Source organism: Homarus americanus, unplaced genomic scaffold (genome assembly GCF_018991925.1).
Source record: "Homarus americanus isolate GMGI-L3 unplaced genomic scaffold, GMGI_Hamer_2.0 scaffold25483, whole genome shotgun sequence".
NCBI lineage: Eukaryota > Metazoa > Arthropoda > Malacostraca > Decapoda > Nephropidae > Homarus > Homarus americanus.
The window spans coordinates 6,045,036-6,069,552 of NW_024726235.1; the positions used below are offsets into that span (position 1 = coordinate 6,045,036).

General features: G+C 36.7%; 1 protein-coding gene across 3 annotated transcripts in view; it reads left to right on the forward strand.

Moving 5' to 3' along the window:
- The first annotated feature begins 732 nt into the window (after nt 1-732).
- The window catches only part of LOC121865478 (CCR4-NOT transcription complex subunit 7-like), an 88,774-nt gene continuing 64,989 nt past the window's right edge, over nt 733-24,517 (forward strand). For 2 of the 3 annotated variants that reach the window (XM_042364950.1, XM_042364953.1), the window contains exons 1-5: nt 736-1,190; nt 2,991-3,250; nt 4,293-4,486; nt 16,775-16,936; nt 17,915-18,029. In XM_042364950.1, the coding sequence (XP_042220884.1) occupies nt 3,011-3,250; nt 4,293-4,486; nt 16,775-16,936; nt 17,915-18,029 (711 nt within the window). In that variant the 5' untranslated portion in view covers nt 736-1,190; nt 2,991-3,010. Of the gene's footprint in view, nt 1,191-2,990; nt 3,251-4,292; nt 4,487-16,774; nt 16,937-17,914; nt 18,030-24,517 lie in introns of all 3 variants that reach the window. The other variant, XM_042364952.1, reaches the window with a different exon arrangement.

Genomic DNA, 24,517 nt, shown 5'->3' on the forward strand with positions numbered 1-24,517 from the left:
CCAGTGCACATTCTCATTATATTTTGCTTGGTTATATTACTACTGGATATTTTGTTCACCAAAACATGGATATTCATGAAATATTCACTTACTACGTTAAGCCGCAATGGAAAAGTCCCTCTCGTACGAAAATCTTTTGAGTCAAGTTAGAAAAGACAAGTTTTGGACAGGCAAAGCAATTGGCAGAAGAGCGACTGAAGTCGCATGAAAGTCAGTCTTAATTTTGCCTTCCTTTAATCTTTAGCAGGATATCAGCCATTATAAATATATCTGAATGTAACGATATAATTATATTATGTAAAAATTATGTAATTTATGTAACCTAAGCGAAAATATATGTAGTTATCAGTTATCACGAACATTTCAGCAGCTGACCATAGATTGACTGAGATCATTTAACTTTCTCCGAGCAATGAATTAGTAATCATTAATTGCCTATTGAACATATAGTCCATATGATATTAGCTTATTTCAATATAAAACCCTTAATTAAATTAAAAAGCTTAAATTATACTGCATAATTAAAGTTAGAGTATCAAGTATAAGTCCTATGGAAGTTTACATTTCAACAATAACAGGGAGATTCATTCCCTTCCACACTATAAAATCTGCATTTACAGTAGTTTGCACATGGAATATTAAATCAACAAATAAACTTACACTAAAATATCTCTAAATATCCCCAAACATACAAAGCTTCCCTATCAGGTTTTTCGTAGTACAAAAATATTTCCCATTTTCTTATGTGGTAAATGACGTCACTGTCAGCTGTGCTTGTGGACACAGGAACCACTCGAATTTGTTTGAATGTTTACTACTCTCCATATATAAACTTCCGTTTTACTTTATATAGTCCACAAGCATCTTGAAATTCACCCCAAAGTAAGTGATGCGTCAGAAAGCCAACGGGATCCACCCATATGTTAAAACCCAGTGTAGTATTTTCATTTTGATGGACCGTGAATGGTGAAGATGCTGATAAGGCGGCTGTCGAATGCCCTTTTCTTTTTGTAACCTGTAGTTAACGTATGGCCCGCCCAGCTTAGTGATACTAAAGAGTGCTCTTATACGGTTTACTTCAAAAGAAAGTGGTTGTAGATATCTAAGTTGTGAGAAAGCTTGAAAATTACAGGTGAAATCAGTAAGGGTGGAGATTGTGCAGCCTGGCAATGTTTACATTTTAGAGTAAGGTAAGATGTGAACTATTATTGAATTTAGAATATAGAATCCCATTTACTATTGTTACTACAGTCAACGGTACCTCAGAGTATAACCTAGCCAATTCTTTTTAATTAAGATTTTGAAATATTTCCTATATGGATATGCAGTAACTTTAGTAGGAGCCGAAATCAGAACCATACTTTTGGGTTCCTGGCATTACTGTATTATTGTATTTTCACGTATTTTTTGTTGAAAGGTGCCCTGTGTGGCTTGTGAAATCATCTCTCAATCTTTATTAGCTAAAATATTGTTTTTAGTTGCAATAAATGAGTCAAAAGTCTTCACATTGTTGGTTACCACATGGGTGGTTGGGTTAGGTTATCCTGTGCAGCATACCATAACAGTAGCCTTCCTCTGTACTGTAGATATTTTGCCTTTAATCAAACTCGTTTAGGACAAATGCTAATGAAAATAAAGAACATTTGGATACATAGCAGGGCATGACATAAGGGTACTCATGTTCTTAGCAAGAGAAATCCAAATCTATAGTATTATTGTGAGTTTAAAACTGGAATGGAAAAAATTGTGTTAATGTATGATTAAAGCCCATTTTAGCAATTAAGAAATCAACCTTATGGAAAGACTGGGAAAAATACCATGCATTACCAAGTGCTTGAAATTTTGTGCACATGGATATTAACTAGCGTTGTTGTGGAATTATATATACGTTATAAAATACTGGGTTACTTTTACCAGGTCTGTTGCGCCAAGTTGGTCATCAAGTTAATTAAGATCAAGGCGGTTCTGATTCAGACAATCATCATCGAGTACTAAAAATTCTTTTCTCTAGCCTATTTCAGTTGTGTCTTGACTCTCCTGAAATATGGTTGTGTGTGGCAGTTGTAATTATTCATTCTTGGACCTTGTGAAATTAATACAACTCAAACAGAGATGATGTATAAAACAGACATTTTTCTGAAGGATGGCATTCTTAGGAAAATTTCAACCTGCGGACAGTGCGATAATCCTTGAATCACTAGGCAAGAGAGAGATAGTTATCATGTGGTAAGATATTTTAGGTTTGGTTAGGTTTAGTTTGGTTTGGTTACATTTTCATTTTTGAAAATGTAGAAATACTGTAAGGTTAGGTTAGATTATTTTTTGTAATTTCTGAAACATTTGCACAAGAAGTGAAGGTCAGAAATTAATAAAGCATGCAAAATTATATTAGAAAAAAAGAGTGATTAAACAAAAATAGCTGAAATGGGTTTTAATTATATATTTACAACAAAATTAGGTAAAGTTTTAGTTTCGGTCGTCTGGGGAATCTTAGGTATTTAATTACTGGAATCAGCAGTTTAGACAATTCTATGATGTTTCCCTTGCAAATGACCTGACCTAACCTTCTAACTGGGGGGGCTTTGCTTCCCCACCTCCTTAGCATATGTAAGTCGTTTGCGAGGGAAACGTCATAGAAGAAAGGTGTCTTAGAATTGTCTAAACTACTGATGCCAATAGTTAAATACCTAAGATTCCCCAGATGATTGAAACTAAAATGATACCAAAAATTACTATAAAAGGTTGAAAGAAAATGTTTGAGTGACAGAATCACATACCTGTACTGTATTTCATTCAGAATCACTGCATTATTATATGTTTATTTTCATGTACAGGTATAGTGTATGCTGTAATGGTCAGAAAGAATATTCTGTACTGTTTTCATATGTAAATGTAATTGTTATACAGTACTGTATACATGTAATTATGTATTTATTATTTAGCCAAACATGGCCCACGAATATCTAATTTTCTTATGGTACCCATTCCAGAGTTTTGTAACCGTTTTTGAATGGTTCAAAGTGTGATGCCGAGTATAACTGGGCCGTTCGTGTTGGGCGGTGGAAGTAGTGGGACAGGGGAGAGAGAGAACAGTGACGGTGGTGGTAATCGTGGGGGAGGGAGGAACAGTGGAGTGACACGGCCGATGTCCAATGAGGATTGTGGGATACGAGAAGTATGGGCACACAACATGGAAGAGGAGTTTCATCACATCCGCTGCATTGTGCACCAGTTCCCCTATGTTGCCATGGTATGTAATGGCAGTTATTTAGGTGTCTGTAAACAAATTTTGTTTGCAGTATTTTATTATAGTTATCAAATCCTCCTTTAATACGTCCCAGTATTATGTTCACGCCATTCTCCAATTAGTAACTATACAGTACTTTAGTTACCATATGTTTTGCAGATTTTAGAAGTTCCAAATTAAAACAATTTCTTAGCTGTTAAGCTGTTACAGTTACCATAATGAAATTTGTGCTTATTACCACTTTTGACCTTGCTTAACAAAAGAGAACCATATAAAACTATGTGTGAGTGTTTAATAAATACAGAGGAGCCTTGGTAAAGAATGTGTTTAAGTTCCATAAAATCTTGTTCTTGAATGAAATAGAGATATCTTCATGGACCCTAGAAGTTCATTGGTATCCCCTATATATAATAATTTTTTTTACAAGGAAATGAAAGCGATTAAAGATCATAAATGATTATTCTACGCTTTTACAATCCACACAAACTGTCTTTGACATTCTAAAACCCCCAGCATCAATCTTCATATTATTTTTATAGTGTTTCTTGTAGTGGTTAATAAAGCTGTTCTTTTGCTGCTTAGAAAAATATTATTTTCTTGGCTGACATTGTTCTACATCCATTACTTTCCCTTACATGCTTACTATTTTTCTTTGACCAGTGATTTTTCTATACAAACCCTTCACTACTGATTCAGATTATTGTTTAAACAGCAAATCTCCATCAGAACCCTTCATTGCACTCAAAATTATGGTCTAATTTAGTGGCTGACACACTTTATCACAGTGTTCTATATAAGGTTGTTATTTATTTATTTATTTATTGAGGGTCTTTTGTGTTTGCATTGTGTACACATGTACCTGTTACTAATTAAAGTTTTACTTATTAAGATTACATATACATACTGTACTATACTGTATTTTTAATTATCTAATACAGTACTTGCAAGTATATCCTCATTCTAAGTTGCGCTTCCTGAATTTATTTTGATTAACTACACTACTACTTTTCTTATTAACTGCACTCACTTTTTTTACACTCCCCAGGACACAGAGTTTCCTGGTGTGGTTGCACGACCAATTGGTGAGTTCCGAAGTAATGCAGATTACCAGTACCAGCTGCTAAGATGCAATGTGGACCTCCTCAAAATCATCCAGCTGGGTCTCACATTTCTTGATGAACATGGCAAGACACCTCAGGGGTTTAGTACTTGGCAGTTTAATTTCAAGTTTAATCTCACGTAAGTTTTGAAGTGGATGGATCTTACTATGATTTCTCAAAAATATTGAATTTGCAAGATGTCTGTCTAATATATATATATATATATATATATATATATATATATATATATATATATATATATATATATATATATATATATATATATATTATATTTATATATATATTTATGGGATATCTTTTATTTATATATATATATATTATATATATATATATATATATATATATATATATATATATATATATATATATATATATATATATATATATATATATATATATATATATATATATATATATATATATAAGAACAGCCCAGTCCCAACCATTGTAAAAATTATCAATAACTTGTAATAAACCATATTTACTCCCAGTAAATCCTACTTCTTGCACTGTCACTATGTTGAAATGCCCTGTAGTTTGAGCTTTCCTCCATCTAGTTATTATATATCTTATTTGTATCACATATGTTACTTGTATATTATTTGTAAATCGAAACCCATTCCCCAATGTAACTGTATATTTTCAGCCTTCTGGCTGCTATGCTCTTTCAATAAACCGTTAATTATTATTATTATTATTATTATTATTACATACATACATACACATGCATAAATACATACATACATACATACATGCATAAATACATACATACATACATACTGTACATACAGGTTGACAATCCCTTATCCGAAATCCTTGGGACCAGTTGCATTTCGGTTTTTGGATTTTTTCGGTTTTCAGAATGGTTAATTAGTTTTTTTTTTTGGGGGATCTAGCCCACCACAGGTCACTGACCCACATTGGGGCCTGGGGGCTAAAATATAATAATAATAATATTTATAATAATATTAATAATAACAATAATAATTCATAGGTCTAGGTCGTGTTTTGCACTTTTGATCTTTTTTCCATTCTTGTATTTCTTTATTATTATTATTATTATTATTATTATTATTATTATTATTATTATTATTATTACAGTATTATTGTTATTATTATTATTGTTATCATTCTTATTTTATTTTTGTGTATTATTTATAAAATTTTTTATTAACTATGAATAATTATTATTATTACTGTATTATCATTGTTATTATAATTATTATTACTATTACATTTTATTACATTTTAAAATTTTTTATTAACTATGAATAATTATTATTATTACTGTATTATCATTGTTATTATAATTATTATTATTATTACATTTTCACCCCAGGCCTGATGTGGGTCAGTGACCTGTGCCTGGTGGGCTAACTACAAAAAAAAAAAAAAAAAAAAAATTGCTCCACAAAAAAAACTCGGTTTCAGAGCCTTTTAGGTTTAGATTTAGGATAAGAGGTCAGTAACCTGTACATACATACATACATAAATAAATAAATACATACATACATACATACATACATACATACATACATACATACATACATACATACATACATACATACATACATACATACATACATACATACATACATACATACATACATACATACATACACACATACATACATACATACATACACATACATACATACACATACATACATACATACATACATATATATATATATATATATATATATATATATATATATATATATATATATATATATATATATATATATATATATATATATATATATATATATATTTCATTAGCCAGATTTGGTAAAACGTTACTCTGACCACCTACGTGATACGGGTAGTCCCCATTAGAGGTTCACGGCGCCATAAGCTCGTTGAACAGGCTTTGTGTGAAATATAACAAAGTCTAGGACTGCTTTTAGCATCCTGGTGGTCCAGCGGTTAGCGTTCCCCGGTCTCAGTCATGGGCCGTGGGTTCGAATCCTGGCGGGTTGAAGTGTTGATTGTGTGTGTGTATATATATATATATAATATATATATATATATATATATATATATATATATATATATATATATATATATATATATATATATATATATATATATATATATATATATATATATATATATACTGTATTTCAGTCTTCTTCTATGGTTTAAAAGCAAAAGGTACCCCGGTAATTATTTTTTAAGGAAAAAATTAATCCTGAAAACAAAACAAAAATCCTTCAAAGATATTGTTTCTATTCTCTAATTCAAAGAAGTTTGGGGAGTGTAGTACTGTACTGTAATGATGATAATAATAATAATAATAATACATTAATTTCTTTTTACTCTTATTTTTTTGCCCCTAGGGCCCATTGTGGTTGATGACCTGTGCCCAGGAGGCAGAGCATGCATTTTGGTATGGTACGATTGATTTATCATAATTTTACAAAAGGAAAAATACCATACCGTAATTTCATACCATACCTCAGATATACTTTCATACCGTATTAGTACTATAAAATATCATACCGTAATTCCATACCTGATTTCATATCCCCAAAACAAAATGTATCCCAATTTCAGGTGTAGCAAAACAAGAATTATTGTATTATTAACTTTAGTATTTTGTTCTTAACATAATAATAATTAATATTCTAACATATTAATGCTAAATTACACATTTTACTTAATTTTCTGTCCTTAACCCACAAAAACTACATATTATGTGTTGCAACGCAACATCATTATAGCATCAATAATGTCTGCCTTGAGTCCCAGCCGACGTTCTTGCAATATACTGTATATCACAAGGCGAAAAAGGTTCGTTCGACACTAGCTTGTGTGACTGGCAGCCCGATGAGAATATGTCATTATGTGTGTGTGTGTCAGCTGGCAGGTGCATCTTCCCTGGGACAATGTAATTTTGTGGGGCTCACTAAGTGTGGCCGGATCTGACCTGACTTGACCTGACCTCATGGCTTCACCTGACCTGACCTGAAGGCTGGAGCACACCTGCATTGCCCCAAGCTATTGTCTTGGCCAGTCAACATTTCAAGGAAGTGGCTTTGTTCGAAAAGGTGCAATAGAAGTACAAAAAATTAATTGTACTTTCATACCGTACCGAACTTTGGAAAAAATATCGAACCGTAATATCAAACCGAACTTTTATCACCCTCATGACCTTACCGTACCATACTGCATGCTCTGCCGAGAGGGCTATCCCCAAAAAAAAATCTATCAACTGAATAGTATGGGTCAAAGAGGCTTCCCTAAAGTGATTAATTGCATAAAGTTGATACTCTCACGAGCATCTGTCCAAGGAAAGCTTGTACCATAATATATGACACTGCTTTTGTCAGTTTGGTTATGCAGGCAGTCTCCCATTTACAAAAATCTGAAGTTACAAAAGAAATTTTCCCTCCTGTTCTTTCACCTATGTTTATACTACACTCTTTCTGTCAGTCTCTCACATTCAATTCTCTCAACATGTTCGTACCACCTGAGCAGATCCTGATCCACTCTGAGCCTGACACTTCTTTCACTTCCACATAAAGGAAAGACCCTGCTTACCTGATGAATTAAGCCACAGTGATGTCATTACTGAGATGGAATTTGCTATATGCAAGACATCCATATCAGCAGGGAGGCACAACTGTTCAAAACAACAGCCAACATATTACACTAAATCAGATTGGCTTACTTAAACTCATTATAGATTATAGTAAAATAATCATAGCTACTTGTGATAGTATAATTAAAGGAAATTTTTTTTAAGGAATAATTGATACAGTACGTATAGGTAAAGTTCTCGATTCTAGTTACTTTTTTTTTTTTTAGATTGTCCCGGAGGGGCTAGTTTATTGGGTACCCCCTTACGTCCTGTGCATGGTGAAGCGCAGAAGCTTTTACAGTGCCCATCTGGGAAGCATGCGGAGTTTATGCTTGCCTTTATGACTCATGCATTAAGGGCGTAAAAGCCTGAAGGGTCATGGGTTTTGTCAGCAAGTTACATAAAGTGACAGAATGATTTGTGTGGGGGGAAAATTTCCCGGTACAATTTATCTATTTATGGCAAAGCGTGGCTTGTCCCTAATAATGTCCAGTGCCAAGCCATAGCCATCGGCATTGACAATATTGAGGGACATAACTTTTAGTGTGATTGTGATGACGTGTACGTCGGTAGTGTCGTCTTCAAGGGGGATGTCGAGAGGTTGGTAGGGGACATCCTTCTTGGTGTAGATACGTAGTCCACTAGCATGTTCGCATGGTGGTCAATTGATGTGAAGAACTGGAGTGGATGGCCCCCAGGTGCTGGCATGCTGGTGGAGGACGGGGAGCCATGGGTGGTGTCCTTGGGACCATGAGCGTGTGGTGGGTGGACGGGGGCAGCCGGGCACGGGGCAGGCTTTGTGTGGACGCCAGCAGTGGTGCCAGGCAGCGGTGGAGTAGGCCGTGAGCATGAGGGGCACACTGGGGGGCTACCAGGTTGTGTCAAACCATAAGAGGGGGTGACTGGGTAGCTGCTGGAGGCAGGGGTAGTCTGTGTAGGTTGGAGATGGCGGTACAGAGTGTATCAAAGAGTCTTTCAATACGGTTGGTAAATTCGTGTAAGAGGGATATGATCTGTGTCGTGTCACCGGAGAGGGGTTGTGGGGGGGCACCGGTGGGGGCACAAGGTCTGACAGTGTCTGAGTGGAGACGGGGAGGAGGCCCAGTTGTAATTGAGTTAGGAGATGGCCGGGAATGCTGTGTTGCAGCCAGATGAGGCCAGGCAGGGGCTGGTGTTGTTAAAGAAGGCTCGGTAGGCTGGGGGAGAGGTTGAGATTGACGCAGCCTTCGGGGAGGCTTTTCTCCTGGGACAGACGGACGTTTGGGGCATTGTCGTGAGTCAGCATTGTGCCAGCCACCTTAATTACAACACCTGGGGTCAACAACATAGCCCACACAATCCCCATTGAGGTGGCCTTTGATTTTTTGGGCACAGACGGAGGAGTGATGGTTACGTGAACAGAGGCGACATCTGGGACGATCACTTCGACAGCAGGCAGTGAAGGTGTGACCCCAATGGGAGCAGATGACACAAAAAGCAGGCCTAGTTACTTTCAGAGGCATGTATGGCCTTGTGCAGTGTGATTTAAAGTGGTTGATGTGGATGTATACAGTACAGTCGGCCCTTAACATACGCGGGGGTTAGGTAACAGAGATACTCGTGAATGTTAAAAATCCGTGTACTTTTGCTGCCCCTCCCCCCCCCTAAATACCTAAAAAAAAACCTGGCCCCCCATGTCCTTATTTACCGTATATACCTGTGTGTAGCTCGAGTTTTTAAGACCAAATTATTTGGCAAAAAATTGGGGGTCGACCTCTAAACGGGCAATAGTTTCGTTAGGTTGAAAAATATTTACCAGTAACTACCAGTAAACAATGGAAACGACGCACCAACGCACTACCAGCTGTGAGTGTCGGTACAGTTGCCAGGGCAGATCTCTTGTGTCATCATAGCAAGCCCAAGGTAGCCAAATGCATGGTATGGTATGCACAGGACGATGTAAAACATAAAGTGTTCATTTTTTAAAGTTTATTTGTAGATACTGTACATAAAGTTTTGTTCATTACATTTGAAACATCAATCTTTGTTAATTAAATTTGAAACAAAAGAAAACTACAATACCATATTTCTAAATACCTGGTATTTTCATTAAAATATTACATCACAAGTATATTTTACCTTAACTGTGACTGAATGAATATATTCTCAGAAATAAGTATGGAAATGTAATATTTTTGCTGAAATGACTTACGTATTACAGTGGAAAGTGGGATAAAATCATGACGAAAACAATGACTTTCGCTTTCTTTCGTTGTTCAAAAGATTTTACCGTGGAACAAACCTGTACTGTACATGTACTAAATGATTACGGTACTTAAATTGTTATGTCTATTGCAAATATAGATTGTTTATACAGGTATTCAAATAAATCACTATCTTACAAGAATCCCAGCAATGTAAGTTATATTCACCCAGGTTGTTTTGGTGGCAAATTATGAGAAGAGCTTAGTCACTCTTAAGTAATGATAAATAAACACACAGGCCTTCAGCGCCAACTGTCAAATCTTATCTCAAATAAATAAACAAACAAACGCCAGACACACTGTCACCTCACCTCACCTCCCCCCCCCCTGTTCTCCCCCCTCATCCCACGCTCGGCTGGCTACCTCCCTCCTTGTGTTCCCAGACAAAAGATTGATGATTTCTTTATGTTTATTTTATATAATATCTCAGACTAAAGTTAGGATAATATAATTTGCATTGCTGAAATCCTTGCAAGACAGAGATAAATTTAAATACAGGCGTCATATATTTTGCTCAAGATATAAAAAATGTACTGTAGTACATTAGTGTACAATACTGTAGTACATTTTATAAAAAAATTTCCAACTGTATTTTTGGGTAGATTTACATTAATTTCTTCATTTATTTTCATCCATTTACATGCACACACCATACTAAAAGAAACGTAAAAGAGATAAATGACCTTAGTGCAAAGCTGGAGTGCACATGTACTAATTTGATTACGGTACTAAAATTGTTAGGTCTAGTGCGAATTACAGCATGTTTATATTCAAATAAATCAGTATCTTACAAGAATCCCAGCTATGTTAATTATATTCTCCTAGGTCATTTCACTGGCATTTTAAAATGAGAGAAGCTTAGTAGGACTGTTAAATAAACACACAGAGACCTTCGGCTCAAATTGTCAAATATATCACCTCAACCCCCCCACCCCTCGCTGGCTGGCTGGCTGGCTCCATCCCTCTCCCCCAGCCAGGGTTTTAGGCTTACAGTTTTTATCTTATATAATATCTCTGACTAAAGTTAGGAGATAATAATTTGCATTGCTGGAATCCTTGCAAGACAGCCAATATTTTGAATATAAAGTCATATATTTTGTTCAAGAGATAAAAATTGTTGCACATTAGTGTACAGTACTGGTTTTCAGTTAAAAAACTGTTGTATTACAATAATATTCCCTCCTAATTGACTAGAATAAATACTTGAATGGAAATATACAATATTTTTGTTGAAACTAACCGCGTTTCAGTGAAAAGTGTCGTAATAATAAATGGTAAACAATTTGCCTTCGGTACTCTGCGTTTCAGGCACGGCGAGCCTCAGTTTATAGGATGTAGAGCGTTTTTACTGAAGGTTTTGTTGTTCCAATACCCTCAAAAATTTGGGTGGACCTATAAACAAGGAATATCATAAATTAACGATTTTTTGGTAAAAAAATCAGGGTCGACCTACAATGCTGATGTCAACACGTGGTTACAGCGAGACTGACTGAGTGAGGGAGCGCAGGGTGGTGGCGGGCGGTGTGCGGTGCCGTGCACGATTTGAATGGCGCGTGATTTGAATGTATTTCAATTACTTCAATGTACAGAATATTCCTCCGGTGGGGCAATCCACGTATTTGCGAATCCATGTATGCTAAACCCGCGTATGTGAAGGGCTGACTGTACCTGTATACCATATAAAAGTAGAATGTCGATATAACACGAGATAGGTTCCAAGAGAGGTCGCTTTAAACCCAATTTGCACGAAATTGAAGTGTTGTTTCAATGGAATAATTTAGTTTGGTACTTGAGAGAAACACAAAATACTAAAAAGACAAAGTCTACCTAGATGCACCTCAGCCCCATCTCCTAAAATAAACAAAACATTGTTTTTTATTGTATTTTGTAGTATTATGTTAAAACAAACACTCATAAATCAACACAGCTAAAATTAAGGGATGTTTAAATGGTCTGTTTACTGGAGGGGGGGAGGTGAGGTGATATGTTTGACAGTTGATGCCAAGGTCTAGTGCTTATTTATTTATCTGTCCTTAAGAGTGACTAAGTTTTTCTCTTATATAATGTCACTGAACTGACATGGGAGAATATAATTAACATTGCTGGAATTCTTATAAGATAGTGATTAATTTGAATATAAACATGCAAAAGCTTGCATTAGACATACAAATTTTAGTTCTAATTCAAGAATTTTATTGTAGATAGCAAAATTTTTTATCTTTTGTGTAAAATATATGACGTTTATATTCAATTATTCGCTGTCTTGCAAGGTTTCCAGCAATACAAATTATATCCTCCTAACTTTAGTCTGTGATATTATTTAAGATAAAGACTTTAAGCCTAAAACACCAAACCCTGGCTGGGAAGATGGAGGGGGGGGGGGTTGACAGTGACATGTTTGACAGTTGGCGCCGAAGGTCTGGTGAAGTACAGTATTTATTTGTTTATTTGTGTCCTTTAGCTTGAGTTTATGTTTTTTGCCTATAAAATGACACAGAAGTAACTGGGGAGAATATAATTTACATTGCTGGAATTCTTATAAGACAGTGATTAATTTGAATATAAACATGCTTTAAACGCCTTGGGAATAAGGACGTTCAGGTGACGGGCAATTCAAAGGGAATGATTGAAACCCGCCTGTTGACGCATTCAATATTTATTGATGTGGTCAAAACCTGCAGAGAACAAGGTGTTCATTAGTATTACATGGTGATCTATCTGATACATAATTAGTTAGTCTCACACAATTTGTCTTAATTATAATTGATTATTGATCATAGTGACATGATACAAAGTTCATAACTCTATTAATCTTAGCTTTGCTTCATTCTGCATTGTCTTATTACTCCAAGTTAGGCAGAAACGAGTAGACGTAATTAGTCAACAATATTTCAGTACCGAGGGGTATGTCTTCACTTATGCTGTTCTTACAAGTGCAGGTCAATGCAGATCAGTATGGTGTTCCAAGAGACAACAGTACTGTGTAAATTGTCTCAGCACAAATTCTTGGACAGGATTGTGTGGTGTTTATCAGTGCGAGCAGGAGGCTGCTCATTACAGCATCACTCGAGGGCTGGTCCTCACAGCATCACTCGAGTAAGCGATCTCCTGAAGTCCAGGCAGCCACGCTACCCTTTTAAGCCATTCATTTAGCGGAATCAGGACCTCTTCTCCGTAAACACCGCCCACCCCCCAATCTTTGTTCGTGTAGGGCAGCAAACGCCAGCATTCACACGCCAATACTCACTCGTCAGTACTGACACCAGCGGTGATAACACTCCCGGTGTGCCAGGCGTCAACACTGCTTGGCGCATCTGGCGAGGTCACAGGTCGCTTGGGAGGGGGAGCATCACTTGAGAGGGCGATCTGTGTCATGAGAGCCACGCCACCCTTTACATTCAGCAGAATCAGGAACTCTTTATCCGCAAACACCGCCCCCCCCTCCCCCAGCCGCCACATCTCACGAGGCAACAGGCCGTGTGGGTGGTGGTGGGGGGTGAGAGATCCAATGATTGTTCGAGGTGGGCAGCGATCGTCAACAACTGACACCAGCATTTATAAGCCAGCGGCGATAACACATGCTATAGTTTACACGAGACAAAAATTTTAGTAATCATTTAGTACATTATTTTGAGTACATGTACAGTACAGCTTTGCCCTTAGGACAGTGTAGCGTGCCCAGAGAAACATTAGGCGCAAATTTTTAAATATGATGCGTCAGATTGACTCGCTCAAAATAGGAAAGATTCGCTTTAAATTAAAACATTGTCCTTAATTGTGGGTGTCGCTTTAAATCAATAATCTTAAATTGAATCGCTTTAAATCGACGTTCTACTGTAGTATAATTTCAGGAAATTCATTTTTTTAAGTTATAATTGTTGCAGGATAGGTTAAGTTCTTGATTCTAGTTACTTTCAGAGGCATGGATGGCCTTGTGCAGTGTGAATTAAAGTGGTTGATGTGAATGTATACAGTACCTGTATACCATATAAACTTGAGTACAATTCTAGTATTATGATCAAATTTTTATGCAAAAAATAAGGGGTCAAACTATACATTATACCCATATTATTTTGGGGGTTAAAATTAATTAATTTTCCTGTACTTGCGGTAAGCTCCTTCATCCTGGGGTTGCGTACCATACCCCTAGATTCTTTCTTTATGTTGATGCCTGAAGAGCAGAACTTCATTCACATTCTATGCTGCTTTAAATCTACAAATACCTGATACAAATGAAGATTGACAGATAATAATCTTTTCATTTGTGGCATTGTAGATATATGTAACTTTCTTCATCTTTTTTACTCAGTTATATGCACACACAATCCTACATACATATTGTGAAAAAAAAAATATAATTACCATAAAGTCAGAGACGTAAAGGGAATAAACATTTCTTTGCACATGTGAGCAGTGGACGGGGAGAAGGGAGCAGAGAAGGGGGTGGTACGCAGAAGCAGCGTCCATGCAAATGGCAGTTGTGTTAAACTTTCATTTAGGTTTTCCGAAATGGTTTTAGCTGTATTTTTTAGTCTAGATTGTATATAGATGTTGTTTGAAGTAGCACAATTGTTAATAACAGAATGGTTGGTGGTATGGTTTATAAATGCTGGAAAAGGAGGTAGAGAGAGAGTTGTGAGTTTGCTTCAGCCTTAATTTGACTTACTGTGTAGGCCGTTACTTTATGTTTGTGATAATATTTAAAAAAAATGTTGCTATAGGTTTACTTGTTTTTCAGTATTTTATATAAGTTTTGTGCAGTACTGTATTTGTAATACTAACACCAGACTAATCACTATAGCCATTTCCCCCCCTAGCACTCCAGGCCAAGCTGTCATATACTGTATGTTATAGTTATTTTTAAACTTGTAATTTTGGGTAGATATATTTAATTTTCTTCATATTTCACTGTTAAATGCACACAATATTACATACAGAATATGTAAAACAAATTAATTATCGTTAGGTCAAAAACATAAAAGGGAATAAACTTTTTTTGTGTGTTAAGAGTTCATGCTGTGCTGGGGAGTGGTGGATCTCAACTGTTCTGAGCTGCTCTTGTGTGTAGTGAAGGGAAAGACAAATTTCAATGTCCAGTAGCCAAGTGGCAATATTGTACAGTATTTTTTATTTATTGGTATAATTTTACCTGACATTCATTGGTTATTATTATTTTATCTCATTTCTCATAGAATTTGGTAACTGGAGGGAATTAGTCTCAGAGATGGTAACATGTTTGTAGTGTCGGCTGCTGTGGTGGTCACTGCTGAGAATCGTTGGTTTTGTCTTGCTACACATTATGTCTAGTATTATACAATACATAGTATTTATAAAAAGCTATGGTCGATTTATAGGTTTATATAACAATGAGTAAAAGGGAATAGGTTCCACTCCTTTTTTATTTTGTATTGTTGTATTGCGGGCTGGGCTGGCAGGACCATATAGTCCCAGCCCTATCGCTCCACAACAATAACAATGACCCACAAATTACCAAGATATGTTTATGGATTTTAAATAATATTCTCAAGATTTGTGTTGTTATTCGGACGTGTCATTACTCAGGTGTCCGGTACTCTGGGTGTTTACTGTATCTTCCATATTTCTGCATTTTGTTTTCTCTGCATCCCATCTAACTCACATTATGCCTCATTCTTATTCCTTTTTTTATCACTTTAATTTTTTCCTTTGAATTGCATTGAGTCTATGTTTCACACCCATGTATTAATGTGAACTCAGTTTTTATTTCTCCTGTACCTCTGTCTTAACCACCTTTGCTTTGGTTTTAACTGTCCATATATTTCTCAATCCTTAAATTACAGTACGGTACTTTCTTGCCTTCCCCTACTCAGTGATGTAATTCATCACTCATTGTTCCATTTGCTGACACATCCACTAAGAGATAGTTGAAACACCCATTTGCTCCACACTATCTCCAATCAAGATAATATTTCTTTCTCCATGTCCTTCACTTTTGTATTTATTTTTATAACTTTATTTTTGTTAATAGTCACTATCAACATACTTGTAGTATACAGAACACTATCTTCCAAGCTATTTAGTCATGCATGTAACTTTACTTTTGAAATGTTCACTAGTATATTGTCATTTGTAGACAGCATCTGGGACATGTTGAAATTACAAATTTTTTATGTAATCCTCCTTTGTTGGTACCCAGTTTGCCACTTCCTGACAAACTCATACACAAACTGATTGCTCCCCCAAAAAACTGAATACGTCAATCAGCAATTTTCCATATACTCCTTCAGTGTTTCCTCCAGGGGGGGGATAAGATGGTAATCAGTTTCCCCCTCCAAGTGACTGCAAAAGGATTGGAGACATGTCCTCCCTGCACACTTATGAGAGAGTTTTAAAAAATTATGCTTAGCATATTTTACCCAAAGAAAATGTTGAAACGAATTGCTTGACTAAATATCAAAATGTATGAGAGATTTTGCATGCACTACAGTGAGGAGGAAAAAGTAGACATCCCAGTTATAGATTAATTGTAAAGCAACATTGAATTAATTTTTTAACTATGATGATGCTTCAGATCTCTTATGCACAAGTTTTTCTTCAGGGAGGATATGTATGCACAAGACAGTATAGACCTACTGCAAAATTCTGGACTACAGTTCAAAAAACACGAAGAAGATGGAATAGAACCTGTTAACTTTGCTGAGCTTCTAATGACATCTGGCATTGTATTATTTGATAATATCAAGATGCTCTCCTTCCACAGGTAATTAGGTTTAATGAAAATATTACCTATGTAGCACAAGTTATCAAGAGCAACTTTCAGATGCCTATTAAATATGGAGTTGCACTTCCAAATTTTCTGGTCATCTCTAATTAACTTAAATTCTTTTAAAATTTATTTCAGAAATTTGTTTAATTATATTTTTGTTACCTGTTTTCACCTCTTTATGTAAAGAAATTAAGACAGATTAAACAATAGGTAGAGTTCTCTAATATACACAGTATATGCTACTGTACTAATTTTACATAAATATCTTACCAGAAGAGATGGGAGATATTTTTTTTCAATCAGTGTACTTTGGTAATAAATAATTTGTTATATTGAAATGGGAAAGTACTGTATATTAAGTTGGTAGAAATACAGTCAGACCCCATTTATTGAAGCCTCATCTGATGTATAACAGACATGGGAAGGTACTAATTTAATAAATTTACTGTACAGTAATAGTACAGTACTGTAATTGTCATTAGAAAGTAAAAAAATAAGAAAAATCCATCAAATGTAAAAGAACCAATTAATATTTTTGCTGCCATCTTTATTTATAGTATGGGCACCATGTTATACTGACTTCTTTTAACACTCCCTAAGAATGTATCTTGTTCATTATAAGAGGTCTGATTTTATATTGATTTACTGTATATGAGTGAATGTGTGCCAGTATGTAGGGCAAGTTTTTAAAACAGTTGAAATTAATGTCGATAGATGATAAGAGATGGTTATATTATTAATTGGTTGTTTGAATCAGGATTGGTCTATTATTTGAATAGGAGGGTTGTACTGTAACTTTAATTGGTTAATTGATTAGGTGATGTTCATAGTATACTATAATCTATATTTTACCTAAGGTAGTTTAAGCTTCATTGACTGTTGGAGAAGGGCTTCATATGGGACATGACTCTTAATAAAATGTTGTGGTAGAGAATACATGTTAATTTGGTTTGGTTTTCTTTTATTCTACAGTGGGTATGACTTCGGCTACCTGTTAAAATTGCTAACAGATCAGAACCTACCGCCAGAGGAAAGTGATTTTTTTGATCTTCTAAGACTCTACTTCCCTTCTATTTATGATGTAAAGGTAAGGAAAAAATAAAAAAAATTAATGCACTCTGTATTGTGTCAAGCTTTCAATTTTCTGATTATCAGCCTGTATTCTACTCACATTAAGGTGGGGGATGTAACAGTTACATTAAACATCATAAGAATGTGAAAATGATTAATTTACTGAAAAAAGGTTATAGAAATGTTAATGAACTTAAAAAAACCCATAAAACCATTTATCCTCAGCCCATGTTGGTACTGTATAACTTGAATGTTGAAAATAATTAATTGTACTTTGGACACTTCATATATTCCCCTATTTGTACTTTATTTCTGTTATTTAAAATCTCAGGTTGGTTTTGATACCAATACTGCACACTGTATACATGACACTGTTAGACTACAACAGCTTGGTTACTTATTCAGTCCATCTTTTGCACTGTCTCCCTCTTTATTTATATTACCATGGCCATACCATGTTGGAAACACCTCTTCTCCAATCAGCAAAGTTAAGCAATGTTGGGCCAGGGTAGTACATGGATGGGAGACCACTTGGGAACACCAGATGCTGTTGGTATGAGGACCCTATTGGAAATAAGCATCTCATGGCTTTGTTGGCTATCCTTGGTCAAATATACTAAATATCAGCTACTGTAATGTACATAATTATTATTATTATTAATATTAATATTATTAATATTAATATTATTAATATTAATATTATTAATATTAATATTATTAATATTATTATTAATTGTAAATCTCTTCTGTGAATTTACCTTTTATTATATGTAAACAATTTTATACCATCTAAATTTTCTGTATTTTCACCTATGCTTACTCCCCTGTAGGTTTTTTCACATCTTCATGTTTGTCAGTTCTGTTCATTTCATATTGCTGGATTGGCAAAGTTTATAATTTATTGAGATATCAGTATGCAGTATTATAGAAATTATGCAAATTGATGGGGTCAACAATGAATGCTGTGTAAGAGACATGTGTGGTTTCATGTGAAGAAGATCTTATAAAGATTTTTGTCATGGGTCTCCTCTATGCTGAATAGAATTGTCTGGCATTAGCCAAATAGAACGGTAAAAGTAACATCACCTGAGTGAATGAGATAAGGTGACATGGACATTTGGAAGACAGGATGGACAACTTGTAATTGGAGAAGGAATACAGTACAGGTATTCCCTGATTTACAAAAGGGTTCATTTCCTCCCCAAAAATTCATAAATTGATATTATGTACAGTATATTGGCTCACATTCTCCCACAGCATCCCATAATAAGAGCTGAGATATGTAGGTAAAAAAAAAATTTTTTAAGGAAAATCTTTGATGTACACCCACTAAAAAGTTATTCGGCACCTGTTTCATATTGTATCACGCTGTAAGGGTGTTGAATAATTTTTTAGTGGGTGTTCATGTATGTATCGTGCATGTGTGTGTGTGTGTGTACAAGAGGCATGTACACCCACAAAAAAAATATTTGACACCCTTACCGCGTGATGCAATATGACAAAGGTGCCGAATAATTTTTTTGTGGGTGTACCCTGATTATAAACCAATAATTACATAGCAAGTGAATAGATGCAATACAGTAATAATTTTATACCTGTACTTTTGAGAAACTGGGTGATATTTGAAAAAGTGAACAGTATGAAACACTAAGTCAATATCTAAAATAAATATGTTACTGTAGCAATATATCGATTTCCATTCTATAATTGGAGATATGTTCTCTACAAAAAATGCCATGCTAGGCCTGTGATGATGAGTTATTGTGTTATCCTGAATTCTTGATGCTTTGTTTACATGGCATAATACCCTGCCATCAGTCATCTGACACTACTGTACTACTACTACTACTTTGCTGTCACTTGGAATCGAGTATGATGATCATCCAGCTATGATAAATTGATACGAGTTATTAAGGATGTCACCTTCGTTGGTGAGCTCTGAGGTAACTAGAGAGGCCGATACGGGACCGGCAGGGTCGTCCACAGATGTTGCACGTGTGGAGGACTACATCTAGTATGGGAGGGGCAGCGTCTTTCCGGCGTTGGCTCTTGTCTGCCTCGGTATGTAGTCGGACTAACTCAAACGTATTGACACCTTCTTGTGCGGTGCTCCTCCAAGCATTACAATGTGGAGTAATTGTCTCCCAGGTGAGGGGGTCGATTTGACACTTTTTCAGGATTGTTTTATGACTATCCTTATACTCTTTCAATTGCCCGCCAGCATTACGCTTGCTATTTGTTAGGTGACTGTAAAGTATTTACTTTGGCAGTCTACATCTATGGGGGTAACATGGCCAGTCCAACTTGCGTTACGACCCTTGGGTAGATTGTTACATAAACACAAATCACTGAAGTCTTTCAAATACAGGGGGGTATATCAGTACTATTTATTATATTTTTAATCCCCAGTTCCCCCAACAAGGGTCAAATTAACAGGTCAAAACCTAAACAAGTCAATAAATATATGAACATTTAATAGCTTATTCCCACCACCACATATGTACACAAAATGAAATAAATAACAACAATAATAATATGATTTTTAGAAGTGGCTGAGTAAGGACTGAAGGTCCATCAGGATCACAAAAAATCAATATCAAGCAGTAACAAATCTCAGTAGTCAAAATGCCAACTCCAAAAACACCAGAGAGAGGGTATACTCAACTTAGACAGCTGTGCGGAGACTGACTACAGTGGACCAGCCTGCAACAGACGACACCTCTCTTCCACCATAGTACAGCTCCTCCCCGACTTACGACGGGGTTAGGGACCCAAATCCAGGTCGTAAGTCGAAAATGCTTAAATAATACATAGAAAATCTAAAATGGGTGTCTCTTTTTCTTCTCAGCACCACAAAACTCACTTTTAAGCTTGCCAGCCATTTTAAAGTGAATTACAAACAAAAATTTTGTCAGTACACAGCGCAATCACTGACATTGGGACTCAAAAGTACGTAATTTGACAATTTTGGTATGACTCGGGCGGTCGTATGTCGGGGAGGAGCTGTACTGACGTATCGTAGCTGGATTGGCCAATACTTAAGCTTTACCCAAATGACCCAACTGACATTAGTTCCACTGTCTTGCCTATATACAAACATATTATTATTAATATCACATGAGAGACAACTGTTACATCAATAAATATACACAAAGTGATAATGTAGTAAAATAAATTTAATACATGAACGAGGGCTCAGTCGGCGTGAGCGAGTAATGAGAGAAGCTGCCCGAGCCACTCACACACTATCCGAACCAATGTATTTTATACCCAGAACAGAAACTTATGGCGGACACTCGTAACACATAGTTGCACATGGATAATGGTAGCCTCGGTGCTCCTACAGTTGTTGTCAGTGAAAATACTGGCATTTGTTCTTGTGTCTTCCCAACGAACTCGGAGGATGGAACGTAGACTACGTTGGTGAAAGTTTTCAGGTGCCTTGAGGTGCCTCCTGTATGTGACCCTTGTCTTGCTGCCTTACAGCTCAATATACAGTATGTGACACTTTGTAGATAATTTCAGCGATCTACAGCTGAAGACACGGGAATGGAGTCTGCCAAAGGCTTGAGATGCAAATCTGATCTGATGTTGAATCTCTTCATTGATGTCTGTGGTGATGAACAGGTTGGAGCTGAGATACTGAAAGTGGGTAACATTAGAGAGGGTAGTATCGTTAAGCTGGATGGATGGTGGAGTTGTGGTTGAACCAGGGGCAGGCTGAAAGAGAATCTAAGTCTTACGTACATTCACCTCAAGGCCGAAGTGTGCATACGTGTTGCGTAAGTGTTCAGGATCTCCTGTAGATTGCGTTCAGTAATGGAAGTTGCCGACACCTTTGTTCCTGCCTGGAGTTGTCTTTTGTTGAAAAGACCCTTCATCCAGTACTGGATGTCCACCCTGCCTGCTACATTTGCACTGGCATGTGTAAGGAAGGCAGCCAAGAAAATGAGAAAGAGAGTTGATGCCAGTACACATCCTTGTTTTACCCCTGTTTGAATGGGGGAAGAACTCAGACTGGGTGCCATTGTGCAGGACACTGCTGTTCATGCCATCCTGGAGTTCCCCCCCTGCTGGCAATGAATTTTGGTGGGCAGCCAAAATGGCTGAGGGTCTGCCAGAGGGCTTCCCTGTTCACCGAGTTGAAGGCCTTGGTTAGGTCAATAAAGGCCATGTACAGGTCACGACTGGGGGCTGTTCTGCCAGTCAGTTAAAGTAGCCCATTTATCATTGATGAGTACATTGATTTCTGGGTCGTTTTCATCAAACCGGTGCGGTTGTCCAGTCAGGTTGGTTCTTTAGGCAGGCTATGTTTAGGCCACCTTTTCTGGTCCCCTGCCCATGTGAGATGAGCAGAGTGTCTCTTCAAAAGGGCTGCTCAGTCGCACAGATGGGACCGGATTGCCCTGCTGCCTAGATCCCAGTGCATAAACGACCATCTTATCTATGCAGCCCATATGCAAAGTTGTGATTAGAGACTCCTGGCATCATCTCTGCCTGTCCCCGTCACCACTCGTCCGTGGTAGAGGGGTTTTGATGATAAGAAGTATGATTAGCTAGATGATGGCTACATGTGAATTGCTTTATGTGGCAAGGCAGGAGCACAGGCTGCAACCACACATCTTAGCTCTCCCTTTTCCTGATCCATTATTGCAAGTGTTGCAACGACTGGGAAGAGGGGGAGGTACAATGGACTGCCGATAGTTTGTTGGGTTTCGCCTTAGTAGCCTGTCCATCGTGCATTGCCTTTGTCTGCCAGTGTAGTCGTTGGGTTCCCATGGTGGTCACCTCTTCTGCCTATACTGCTGCTGGGGTCTTGTTGGAGTGCTGTAAGCATGTCTGCCTGATGTGGGGCTCCACCACAGATTTTTCGTTCGGGGTTTACCCCCGTAGTCTTATGCCTACCAAGGTTAATCCACAAGGCAGCGGGGCAGTGGTTAGTAGGCGCCAGGAGGTGTCTATATGCCAGTGGGCCTATGCGCTATCCCTCTGGGGGCCCACTGCTGCCCCGAGATCCCTTGCTGGTCTAGCCTGGGCCCAAGAGGAGGCACAGCTGGAATCTTGATGATGAAGAGGCTGTGTACTGGCAGGGGAGGACTTATGCATGTTGCTTCCCTGTTTGCCACGAAGGCTAGCCAGCGGTGGTAGCTGAAAGCGAGAGGAAGCAAGCAGTGCTTGTGCCTTAATATTAACATAATGCTGCCACACTACCTAGTAGACGCATTACACCACCCTATCAGCAATATTCACACCTCCAGACTTTTGTTCACTTCCAAATTCACACTTTCTCATACAGCTCTACACCTTTATTATATACAGTATAATTAACATATGAATTTTAAGAATAAATATTTATTTTCTTTTATTTAAATTGCCACATGTTACATAATAGTAAATGAGGAAAATTGGACAAACAGGAAACTGACTCGAGTGACTGTGCTGGTCTACGAGTCTATTTGTGAGTTTGAGGAGCAAGTTATATGATTATATCAGGAAAATGATGCCTCATTGAAAGCTTGTTTGTAGACTTAATAACATTACAAGTACAGTATTAGAGAATAATGGAGTAAGTTTGTGAAATGAGTAAGCATATTTGTAGTAAAACAAAAACAGTATTATTTTACCATACAATATTTTCATTATTACTTTTGAAAAACATTAAATATTTTTTGGGGGGTAACACTTAATTTTTTCATAACTTCAGATTTTTTTTAAGCCAAACATTCATAAATTGGGGACTGCTGTACCTGTATTTGGTAATACAGTACAGTGGTCCCTCGGTTAACAAACACAATTCGTTCCAGAAGGTCGTTCGTTAACCGAAACCATTGTTTCAATGGGATTTTGGGTAATTGGTTCCAGCTCACCGAAAATTACATACATACTAAAAATAAATACAGTAAAGTACACTTACTTTGAGGTGTGCATGTAGAAGGCTCCTGGTTGATGATGATGATGGGAATTAGAAGTGGGGGTGGAGGAGAAGGGAGAAGAGAAGGCAGTGGGGTGGAAGAGAAGTCACCCCATACTGTACTTCATGCTGCCATTTCACCCATAAAATTTTAAGTTCACTTGGTGTAATTCAAGATTATTTTCTTTAAATCAACACAGTACTGCATTAAATATTGTCAATATGTAAAATAAATTTCGGAATGACCAATAATTGTACAGTGGTCCCTCGGTTAACGAGTTACCTCCCATAAGATTTTTAACTTCGGTTAACGAGCAATCCCTCGGTTAGCGAGTTTCTTACGAGCCGACCTCAACAAGTTTTGGCTTGCACTTGGCGGTCAACCAGCTTTAGTATTAGTCAGTCAATACATTAATTGGTTCTAGGGCTTAAATTCCTTACTATTTTAGTAAATATCAAGAAGTTTATACTATTCAATAATTTTAAAAGTTTAATATTAAATTTTTTTGTCATTTTAACAATTATTGAACATAATTGAAGGTAAAGTGACTAGTTTAATGCGTGGCATCCAGCCCCTTAACACAGCAAACAAG